This window comes from Myotis myotis, unplaced genomic scaffold (genome assembly GCF_014108235.1).
Source record: "Myotis myotis isolate mMyoMyo1 unplaced genomic scaffold, mMyoMyo1.p scaffold_m19_p_8, whole genome shotgun sequence".
Lineage (NCBI taxonomy): Eukaryota > Metazoa > Chordata > Mammalia > Chiroptera > Vespertilionidae > Myotis > Myotis myotis.
This window is the reverse complement of record NW_023416390.1, coordinates 39,865,152-39,877,595: the sequence shown is the minus strand read 5'-3', so window position 1 is coordinate 39,877,595 and position 12,444 is coordinate 39,865,152. Positions and strand designations below refer to the sequence as shown.

The 12,444-nt window shown below is 39.5% G+C and overlaps 1 protein-coding gene across 2 annotated transcripts in view; it reads right to left on the bottom strand.

Moving 5' to 3' along the window:
- Positions 1-12,444, bottom strand: part of ZNF385B (zinc finger protein 385B) — a 365,265-nt gene that overhangs the window by 260,756 nt on the left and 92,065 nt on the right. For both annotated transcript variants that reach the window (XM_036320795.1, XM_036320791.1), the window contains exon 3: positions 3,814-4,128. In XM_036320795.1, coding sequence (XP_036176688.1) covers positions 3,814-4,126 — 313 coding nt within the window. In that variant the 5' untranslated portion in view covers positions 4,127-4,128. The remainder of the gene's footprint in view (positions 1-3,813; positions 4,129-12,444) is intronic.

Sequence of the window (12,444 nt, the reverse complement as noted above, 5' to 3'; positions counted from 1 at the left end):
AACAAAGTACCTCAAAACTGGGTGGCTTAACAATAGGCATTGGTCATTTCACAGTTCTGGAGCTTAGAAGGCTGATATCAAGGTGTTGCGGGGCTGGTTCCTTCTGAGGACTCGGAGGGGGAATCAGTTCTAGGCCTCCTTTGTTGGTTTGCCGATGGCCCTCTTGTTCCTGTTTCTGTTCATATCATCTTCCCTCTGTGTGTCTGTCTCTATAAATTCCTAAAAATTTTCCCCTTTTATAAGGACATCTATCACATTGGATTAGGGTCACCTAATCCTAATGACCTCATTTTAAATTAATTTCCTCTGTAAAAACTCTATCTCCATATAAGGTTACATTCGAAAATACTGATTAAGACTCCAACATTTTTTGAAGGGGAAATAAAATTCAGCCCATAACACCCCTATAGCCAAGCAATTGGCATAAAAGGGAGACTAGCATTTTGTTCCATAATTAGGTGCCTGCTTTGTCAATGGACTTGCCAGTCTTCCCTATGCTACTTGAGCAGAGAAGAGAAATATAGAGGAGCCCCCACACCCCACTCCAACTCTACCTGCCTGGCCCCCAGCAGCTCTGAGTTTTCAAGAGGAATGTTAGTTGTCAGACTGGTTCTGTATATGACCTCAAGCCCTAGTAGTTGGTATGTAAATGAAAAGGGAGGACACAATATCACCATCTGCCACAATGTGGAAAAAAAAGGTACATGTTGTTGAGAAATGGAGCCTTTTGTTTTCAACTGGGGGTGATCTGGTAGATGCAGCTAGATATCAGGGACTCCCAATCCCCAAGGGAGCACAAGGTCTGTTAGAGCACCTATGACCCACAGAGATAACCAGAATAGCAATCATTTACCAAGAACAGCATCGCAGCCTTGCCAAGTCTATAAGGCAAGAACGCCTCCATCCCACCATTCGTCCATGGTTCCCCACCTCCTGGGTGAAAGGACAGGTAGACAGAGGAGCAGTATGAGAGCCAACTGTGCCCCACCGTTCACTCTAGACTCCAGGGTCTGGCTAATCGTATCTTAATTTGGTTATGGCATGGAAGTTTTTATAAATAGAACCGAATCTGTTAAATCAAACAGTTCCTCTGAAAATACAAAATTGAGAAGATCTGGGCAGAAAAGGTGGTAAGGAAGCCGCTACCCAGCAGGAAAACAGACATGTGATAGATCAAAATTGAGGAAAGTGCCTGAAAAAATAAAACCATGTCATGCTTGCTTCTCATTGAGTTGAGACTCTAAACACAGATAACATGCACAGGCACACATAGCAACACTAAGGTATAATCCACTTAAGTTGCTGCTGTTTCACTTAGCATGATATCATGGACAGTTTCCCCTGTCATTAGGTATTCCTCAGAAAGATAATTTTTTTTAATACGTTTTTATTGATTTTCAGAGAGAGGAAAGGAGAGGGAGGTAGAGAGAGATAAAGACATCAATGATGAGAGAGAATCATCGATCGGCTGCCTCCTGCAGGCCCCTTACTGGGGATTGCGCCCATAACTCAGACATGTCCCCTGACCAGTAATTGAATTATGACCTCCTGGTTCATGGGACAATGCTCAACCATAAAGGTACACCGGCTGGGCCAGAAAGATAAATTTAATGACTATGGTTTCTGTCATCATTTTATAAGTGTACTATTAGGTGTTTAATCTTCCTCCTATTGGATATTCAGGACACATTTAATATACTGGAATCAATATATGAAAATTGTCCTTTATGCCCAATATATAAACTTGAAAATCTGTCTCATTTTCTTATCCATTTTTCTATATATTAATACTAGTATACTGTGTTATTCTAGAAGATGATCTATGTTTTACTTATAGAATACATTCATAATTATTTGTATATATCTTTGCTAAACTTATTTTATGTCAGCCATCTAATTTCACTAGCATGGGAGAATAAGAGAGAAATTAATGAATTGAGATTTACATGTCTGTTTTCAAGTCCCATCAAAGTGAAAGAGTTTGCTATGCAAGCAACCATTCATGACCACAACATATGATAGCACACAGGTCTAAATTTAACCTGAGTGTTACTGCATGGCAGGAAACAGCAGGAAAATAGTGATGAAGAATAATCACCTCTCTATTAATTAACTATGGTTGGAACTCTACTAGTAGATCTACCATTTCCATGCCATATGAACTTGGACAGGTGTTTTTATCCCTCTGTGTCTCCATTCTTACTCTGTAAATAGTGAATAATCATAGTACCTACCTCAGGGTTGATGAGAGGATTAAATGAGAAAACTCCTATAAGCTTCTTAGGACCAGAATATGGCCCTTAGAAAATGCTCAGGTAATGTTAGCTACTAATATTACTTATCAGAAGCTATAGATTAACCTCATTTTAGGCATGGATATTTGGATGTAATTCAAACCTTTACTTGAAGTTATTTGTTCCTTGATTTAGATATAAAACAGAAATCAGTCTTAACCTAACACCAACTATATTTTTAATATGTAAATTAATTTTTTGATATGTAAAGTACAGATACATTAATGTTGCCTGTCAATATTTATACTGATAATAATTATAATTATACATAAACACAAAATGAAAAAAAATAATTTCCCTAATAAGCGTGCATCCTATAAGTTCCTGTGAGTCTTTCACCACATGACCAGCATCAACTGGGGAAATTATATACTGAAATTAAATTGCTATAAAATAGGTTAATCTGAAATATAAAAAAAATATGTATCTACAGCACACATACAAACAATTTACCCTGGAGTTTCATAAGGATCATGTCATAACTTACAAAACCAAGAACTATGGAACAGCCCCGTGTGAAATTCCAACATCATCTCCCTTCAGGTCTGCCTGTCACCAGAGCAGACTCGGGCTAGAGTGGAATTTGGAGCTCTTCCCCCACAGGCAGAAGGAGGCTTGTCTTGGCCTCCCTCCGGGGGAAACCTGGGTAGGAGGTTCACTTTTTGTAGAATCTTCACCCTGGATAACACGTCTTTACTTATGTCACAGTGAAGACATGCCATCCCAGCAATGTGGAGGCGGAGGAAGCTCTGCCCAAGGATAGGATAAAAGATTTTAAAGTCTGTTTAGAATTCAGGGCAGATGCAGGAATGCAAAAATCCCTCAGCTTCTGCCTGTACCCAGCCCACGGGAAGGGTGAGAGGCAAGAGGCAGGGAAGTGCTGCGGTGGTGCGATCTCAGAGGTACGCCTGGCTGGCTTTGGCAATGCCTGTTCCTATTGTTAGAACACCCCCACCCCCACCCCCCACACGAAAGCGCTGTGGCTGGCAACTCTCTAAAAGAATGTAACGAGTCTACCACACAAGATTAATGCTCCTTTCCTGCATCGTGGGGTGTTATAAATAGGGCTGCAGCTTTTTATACACTATCAAGTAGTATGCTACCCAATAGAAAACAGGCAGAGGGAACCCAACATAGCCTAATTTTACAGAGAGCAAAAAATTGACGTCACGGATCCATTTTAAACACATTTTAAAATACTTTAAGAAATGCGCACACGCTCTGGGGGTACGGAACCAAGCCAACGGCCCAGTGCGCAAATTTTGTGTGTGTGTGTGTGTGTGTGTGTGTATATATATATATATATATGCATTTGTGTCTAAAATAATATGTATGTGATAATCATAAATATATACTGAGAAGTAACAAACTGCTCTTGGATTTTGCCTGTAGGGAAAAGAATACATATTATTATGGGGGTAGCTTTAAGGTGAAAGATACGTCTTGCTCTAAAGCCGTCATTTTCTAGAACAGAAGCTTTCCTCCCGGTGTAATCAGAGCCCGCGGCCCTCCTGCCTACCTGTGCTGGTGGCGCTGGGGCTGGCCAGCAGCGGCCCCGCACCCTGAGCCGGGGGCTGAGGCTGCCCATCGCTCAGCTGCTTGACGCGCTTGCGGTGGGATTTGCCGTTGTAATGGACCTGGGCTTGGGCGGCAGAGTTCAGCTGGATGTTGCACACCTCACAGAAGGAGAACAGGATTTTCTTTTTCTCTTTACCGAACTGGTCCTCAGGCCGGTCGTTTTTTATCCTCTTGTCTTCAAAGCCCCGCAGAAAAGTTGCCATATTCATAATTCCATCTTCAGGGTAGTTGTCAGGGCTTAAGTAGTACTTCATACCTGAAAAAAAAAAAGAGGTATCACTGCTTGTGAAATATGTGCCTTCTTGTTTTTCAGTATGATTGCAATTAATGTTCACTGTATGGCTGAAGCTAAAAGTCTCCCAGCTACACAGTGGTCACTCTTGGAAAAAATTATCAAGAGAACGTAACTGAGCAAATAAGGCCTTTGAACATGAGCGCCCTCTATCTGGCGCACTTTCAACTCCATCTTTACCCCTCCCCCCGTCACTTCTCAAGGCCCTTTCTCTCTTAAGTCCTGAGATCTTAGCTGGAGCAGCACCCTCTCCAGGAAACCAGCCTGAGCCTGGAGACAAGGCAGATCTCTGGTTCCATGCGTGAATAGTGCCGTGTGGCCTCCCTTCATAGCATCTATTACCAGTGCATTTTATATGTGATTGTGCAATTATCTGGTTTATGTCTATTCTCCAATAGAGTGTCAATTCTCTGAGAGCCGTAACCTCATTTCTGGATATCCCTTAGGCCTAAAACAGACCTTTTACGTAATAGGAATTCAAACAATCTATTGAAGAAAGGAAGGAATAAATGGTGTTATGAACCCAGAACTGTGAAAGGTGTACATAACAGACACGCCGGTGCACACCTGCAAACAGACACACGCCCTGACCAGTGGAGGAGGCAAGTAACAAAGACTAAAACACAGTATGTCTGCAACCTTCTATTTGGTTGTGTTCCAAAAGCCAGAGGGAATTTGAACACATTTTCCTCTAGATGTAGTGAAACAAATTGTATTTAGGTTTCCAGAATAGCCCATAAATATCAACTTAACCTTTTATGAGGTTGAAATGCACAACACATCCTAAATATAAAGTAACAGAAATGCAATATATGGTAAAGTAATAATTGAAAAGGAGTAAAACAGATTAAGACATAATTTCTTTACGTTTAAGTGCTTATGTTTTTCATTTATTTAGTTAAGGATATAGTGATAGATTATAACTTAGGTGAAGATTTTAAAGGAGACTTTTCAGTACCTCAAGAACCTTAGCTGATGAAGACAGCCTTGACTTTGTATCTTGTTCAGTTCTACTGTAACATATATAATTTCTTCATTTTAGCAATACCAGGATTACCAGGATTTTCATACTTAGTTCAATTATTGCCAGGTTTTTGGTTGTCAATTAGAATAAAGAAAATGACACTCTCATAGAAGAAAGAGGAGTACAAGAGTCTAGGAATACCAGTCAAAACGTAAGGAAAAGGGGGGATGCAAGAGAAAGAATTGGCTGAGGTGGACAGTACTGTGCCATGAAGGGTTTAGATAAACAAAGGGTCATGGCTTGTGAAGGATTTCTGCCTATGGGAAAAACACAGGAGGTTGAAAAATACTGGCTTTGAGAAGTTGTGTTGATCCAAGTTGGCATAGAGCTCTATGGGAAGGAAGGAGCAAGTAGAGACTAGTTCATATTTGGAGTGTTCACCCGTTGAAAATGAGTTATAGCACAGGGTATGACCATGAAGATATATATTGATTATATTCATACAGCATGCCATAAAGAACCCCTCATTTACACTCATACACCCTATAGCAAAGTGCCCTAATGCATTATAGCACAGGCTAAATCATAATCCTCAGAGAATTGTTAGAAAGTTCCTCATTTTGATGTGTAAAGCCTATCTGTCCCATGGACACTTTACTCTGATGCCACCATTTTAAGGAACTCTGCTTTACAAAGTTTTCCAAATAAAATCTATCCCTGTTAGCTCTCCACAAAGGCAGTTATCCTCCTTAAAATCTACTCAAACTATACATAAATCAGGCTTAAGCAATTCCGGTAGCTGAGATTTAAAAGAAATGTTATTTAAACTGTACATATATCAATATATTTTTCTTTTATTCCCTAAACCCAATGGGGTCAGAAAACCATTTTTCTCATAAAACTTTATAAAATATCTGTACCACAAGAACAGGCATATAGATCAATGGAATAGAATAGAGATCCCAGAAATCGACCCGAACCACTATGCCCAATTAATATTCGACAAAGGAGGCAAGAGCATACAATGGAGTCAAGACAGTCTCTTCAATAAATGATGTTGGGAAAATTGGACAGATACATGCAAAAAGATGAAACTAGACCACCAACTCACACCATACACAAAAATAAACTCAAATGGATAAAAGACTTAAACGTAAGATGGGAAACCATAAAAATACTAGAGGAATCCACAGGCAGCGAAATTGCAAACATATGCCGAAGGAATTTCTTCTCTGATACTGCTCCTAGGGCAATGGAAACTAAAGAGAAAATAAACAAATGGGACTACATCAAAATAAAAAGCTTTTGCACAGCAAAGGAAACCATCAACAAAACAACAAGAAGACCCACTACATGGGAGAACATATTTGCCAATGATACCACCAATAAGGGTTTAATTTCCAGCATTTACAGGGATCTCATGCAACTTAACAATAGGAAGATAAACAATCCAATCAAAAAATGGGCAACGGACCTAGATAGACACTTTTCAAAAGAGGACATACAGAGGGCCGAAAGACATATGAAAACATGGTCAAAGTTACTAATTATATGAGAGATGCAAATCAAAACAACAATGCGGTATCATATCACACCTGTGAGAATGGCTATCATCAACAAATCAACAAACAACAAGTGCTGGAGAGGATGTGGAGAAAAAGGAACCCTCATGCACTGCTGGTGGGAATGCAGACTGGTGCAGCCACTGTGGAGAACAGTATGGAGCTACCTCAGAAGACTAAAAATGGAACTCCCATTTGACCCAGTGATCCCACTACTAGGAATATATCCCAAGAAACCAGAAACACCAATCAGAAAGGATATAAACACCCCTATGTTCATAGCAGCACAATCCACCATAGCTAAGATTTGGAAACAACCTAAGTGCCCATCAGCAGATGAGTGGACTAAAAAACTATGGTACATCTACATAATGGAATACTACGCTGCGGTAAAAAAGAAGGAACTCTTGCCATTTGCAACAGCATGGATGGAACTGGAGAGCATTATACTAAGTGAAATAAGCCAGCCAGAGAAAGATAAGTACCACATGATCTCACTCATTTGTGGAATATAGAGAACAACATAGACTGATGAACAGGGACAGATCCAAAGACAGAGAAACAGCGATCAGACTATCAATCTCCTGAGGGAAAGTAAGGGAGGGTGGGGGTAAGGGGAAGAGATCAACCAAAGGACTTGTATGCGTGCATATAAGCCAAACCAATGGACATGGACAACAGGGGGATGAGAGCATGAGTGGGGGGAAGGGGGAGCTTGGGGGTTAATTGGGGGGGATGAGGACACACTTGTAATACCTTAACCAATAAAGAAATTAAAGATAAAAAAAGAAAAAGAAAATATCTGTGCCATATAAAAGTTATGTTCTATTACTTTATGTTCTCTCTTAAAATACTAAAATGTATCTTAAGAATTAACTGAACTAATTGATAAAGAGATAATTTTTAAAAAGAGTTCATCATTAATATATCATTCCTTGTCTAGAAAAACCACTCCATTGTAAAACATAAGGAAAACAAACAACTTTTAACGTGGCAAGGCCAGGTTAGACACCCTCTCATTGAATCACTGAAGTCTGAGTGCTACATTTCAGCTCAAGCAGCCAAGATCCTTGACTCAGCTGAGGACTAATGACATTTTAGTCTTAATATTTAACATTTTTTAACATGGCTGGCCTTTCCCAGTGCTAATTAACACACTGTAGTTCACAAGAACATGACATACCTTCATGACTTTTAAATTTGAAATCTAAAAAAAAAAAAAGACTTTGTATTATCTTATAAAAGATAAAACCTGTTTATTTACCTGTGCTTTTCTGATTGCTATTTGTCCTAGAAAAAGTCATGCTTTGGATTTATTTAAATATATATTTATTTTAAGTAGTTAGAACGTTTTAAAATGAAATGAGGCATTGTAGGAAAGAAGTCTTGCCTGGGAGGTGGGGAATGTGTGTTCTGTCCACCAAGCCCCAATTTATTAATCCTAGTTGGCCAAGATAAAAACACACAGAGAAGGAAGGTAAAAGTTGACTTCTTGGGGATCAGGCTAGAAACAACCACCTTTCCTCAAATACAATTTTTGGGAAAATTAAGACGTCAGTAGAATGTTCATTTATGGTATGTTTCAATATTTATGTTATAATCGAATTCATATATGGGAACTACAGTGGCTAAAAAAATTAATAAAATAAAGAATCTTAAAAAATAAAGAGCTTAAAATAAACCAGAGGAAGCAACATTGCTGCTTCTTGCTCAGGAGAGTGACTCCGGAGAATTCTTTGCTTACCAGCCCACAGGGTACTCTGAGCACACTTCTACAGCGTTTTAACTTCATTGTATTGGGCTGAAAATATTGCTTAGTGCTTGATTTCAGTAGGCAGTTCATCTATCTGAGATTTTTTTTCTGATGGCCTACTGACACCTTATTGAATTATATCTAGTAAAATAGATCTTAATGGGGTGCTCTGGCCTAAAGTGACTCCCAAGAGATTTTGACACTAATTGCTGAATAAGAGAAACTGACGTTTTAATGTTTCTAGCAGTTTGTTTCCCTTGAGGAAAAGATTTAAATTCAGCTTTAGGGGCACACTGCTCTTTTGTTTTGGGGAAAACCTCTTAAAGGATCATCCAGTTAACTGGAGATATGAAGGTAAACCATAGACTCTGGAGCTAATATGGTCCGTGGAGCTTAATCTGCTTTTCATAATTATATAAAAAGTTGTTTTCACTGCAGCACAGTATCATCTCTGCAAATTATATGCTCTTTCACACATTTTTTCCTTCTGTAAGTCAATTTAAATTGTATTGTCCATAAAAGTTTTTGTTAGCTACTGGGAGATGTGTTTTCTTGTTCAAGCACTTCACCAGAAGAGATGGGTGGGGCCTGGAGTCCAGTAAGCACATAAATGCCTCTTACCTTAAAAAGAAGAACAACCTGAGATTGCTGATGGTCAAACTGGACTACACCTTTTAAGCCCCATATTTGTGATCATTTCAGATTCATCAACTCAACTTTGGAAAAAGTACTGATGTTCTGAATTTTCTCAAGCCCTAAAAGGAAAAGACCATACCTCTGTGGATGGGTGCAGGATTGCCACAAAGGAAGAGATCTTTCCAGTGTCCGTCTAAAATGATTCACAGGAGCAGGAAATAGACCAGTAGAGGGATGAGCCTGTAGCTGCTGTCACTGGGCTTGTGAGAAAGGTGACTGTGATACAGATATTAGAGACTTGCTCTAGGCATTCCCTTTGTGGGAAAGTTAATGTATCCCTGAACATGGAGATGGGCCTGAGCCTGGGCAGAGAAGACTGCATAATAGCGATGCCTACAGAAGGGGTGGCAGGGGAGGGCTTTGGTCTGTGAACTCAGAGAATCTCCATATCTAGTAACAAGAATGGAGTTCTCCACTTATATTTTCTTCCCTTTTTTCTTTTGAAATCCTAAAGCCATGAGTGAAGTCATGTAAATATCACAACTGATCTTTGTAATAGTATGGGAAATTGTGTGAGTCTGGAATGGCACCCAGGGTTACAGCCCTGCATGGGAAAGCAGCAGCAGGAGGCTGCAGATGTTACTTACTGACAAAAGAATGATGCAGTGGTCCAGACCAGGCAGCTGGTTGAGATGGTGAAGAACAACTGACTTGTTGGAGTATCTCAGTTGTTCAAAAAAGTGTGCAAGAGGGCAAGCTGATAAAATATTGAAATTCTTGCATTAAGTAGGGAAAAGGTTTGAACAGATTTGAATTAGGTAATACAATAGGTAACTAACCCGAGGCATTCGAGTTACCCAACTGTAAATCAAACAAGGTTATTTTATTCTCTTTCATTATTGTAGATCCTAAGCCACCCGTGGGCAAACTACGGCCCGTTTGAAATGAATAAAACTAAAAAAAAAAAAGACCGTACCCTTTTATGTAATGATGTTTACTTTGAATTTATATTAGTTCACACAAACACTCCATCCATGCTTTTGTTCCGGCCCTCCAGTCCAGTTTAAGAACCCATTGTGGCCCTTGAGTCAAAAAGTTTGCCCACCCCTGTCCTAAGCCAATCAGATGTCCAGCACTTAAAAGGTGTTCCATGAACCTTTGGAAAAATAAAAATATAGTTATAATTAATTCAGCTTCTTTATGTTGTAGCTATATGAGATAAATGTTAGCTGACCCTATTACAACTATTATTTCATAACATATGCAATTCAAATGATCGTGCTGTATGCCTTAAACTTGTACAGTGATGTATGTCAATTAAAAAGAAAGAAAAAAAAATCTCATAACCCAGCAGAGCAAATGAATAAGACAGCGTGCGCGCGCGCGCACACACACACACACACACACACACACACAGAGTAAAAGGCCAGCTTTGCTACCTCAAAATTATTACCTCAAAGAGATAAGTAATGTTTAAACTAATAATAAAATACAATTTCTATTTCCATATTTTAAAACTTATTTTTAATGATGTTTTAGGCTTTGGCCTCAGGCAAATATTGATTTTAACACCAAAACGTGTACCTGTAGCTATAAGAAAGAACAATGCTTATTGACTGGGCTATGCAGACTTCTTCATAATGAGGAAAGCCAATTCCACTCACCCTCTGCTCTCCCTGGCACCCTGGAATGGCACGAGACAGCAGAACACAGGATGGAGAACCTGAAATCATAACCGAGCATGGACACCTGGGCAAGGGCAGGCGCTGCAGCTGTGTTCCTCCCACAGCAACCTTGAACACCTTCCTGAGCAGGCAGGCCCTGGAGCCACTCCAGCAGGTCTTCCTGTGAAGCAAGAACAAGCTCTCCTGGTTTCCCTGGGTACCTGCCACTGCACCTTCTGTTGCATGGAAGGGAACTTGAGTAATTCCATAGATTGCTCCACACAGGTCAGACCCATCCATCAAGCAAGTAATGTCTCAGTTCATTGAAATCTCAGGTCATCTTAAGTTTACAAACAAGAATGGTGTTTTCTGGCTTTTTCTATGTGGGAAAGTGTAAACTAAAGAGACCATGTTACATCATCTAATCTCCAGTCATATTCTCTCTAAATATCATCTAGACACATTTGTGCATTGATTGAATTTTTACTCATTATGAAAGTAATTTATATCACTCTAGAGATTTTGGAAATTATAAAGAGCAGAAAGTAATTAGGGGAAATTTTTCCATCAAAGTTAACCACATTTTGTTATGCATTTCTAGTCTTTTTAAATGCATATATTGTTTTCAAATAATTCTGGTTCAACGACACATACTTGCTAAAAGTTCAAGTATATAAATATATTAGAGCCAAACTTTTGAATTGACTGTATTTACCTGAAATTAGATTAACAAGAAGTCAACGTTTTATCTTTCTGATGAGGATCAAAGGCACTTGTACCAAGTGTTCTACAGAAGAGAAACAGTGCTATGAATGCCTTTAACAGGGGCTGCCCTGGTCAAGGCAGTCTGAGAGGTCATGTTTGAACTAAGAGCTATAGAATGAATAGGAGTAAAGAAGAGAACATTCTAGACAAAGATGAAATGTGCAAAGATCCAGAAGCCCAATCCCTCTAGAGCAGAGGAAGAGGAATGAGATGTGCAATATGGCAGAGGCACTAGGTAGAGGCCAAGCTGGAGTGTCAGTCTAGGGAAGGGGCAGAAGTGTTTTACACCGGAGGACTGACATGAACAGGTGTGATTTGTGAAAAAACCACTTGGCCTTCCGAGTAGATAAAACATGTGGTGTACAGTAGAGAAGTTTCCATGTGAATATAGACAAATTCCAAGGAAGCGAAAATGTGGATGGGCCTGGAGATGATGATAAAGGAAACAGTGAAGAGGTTCAATAAACTTGAGAAGAAAAATCAACAGGACTTGGTGATGGATTAAATGGGATTGGGGGAGAAGGGCAGAGGGAGATATTGTTGTCAAAGACGATTCCATGATTCTAAACCCTGATCATATATTAGAATGACCTGCGACAGGTTTCTAAAAGACTGTTGTCAGGGCCCCATTCTTAGAGATTCTGATGTAACTGTTCTGGGATTGGGCCACAGCCTAATATGGTTAACTTTGATGGTAGGAACATAGAAAAATTTCCCCTAATTATTTTCTGCTCTTTGTATTTTCCAAAATCTCTAGAATGATATAAATTACTTTCATAATGAGCAAAAATTCAATCAATAAAATCCTCCCCAGGTGTCCCTAATGGGCAGCCAGGTTTGGGAACCACTGCTCTAAAGATCACAGCTATTTGAAAGTAATCTCTGCCCTAGTCCAGGGGTCTGCTGTGCAACTGTCAGTAAATTTTACCCTGACAA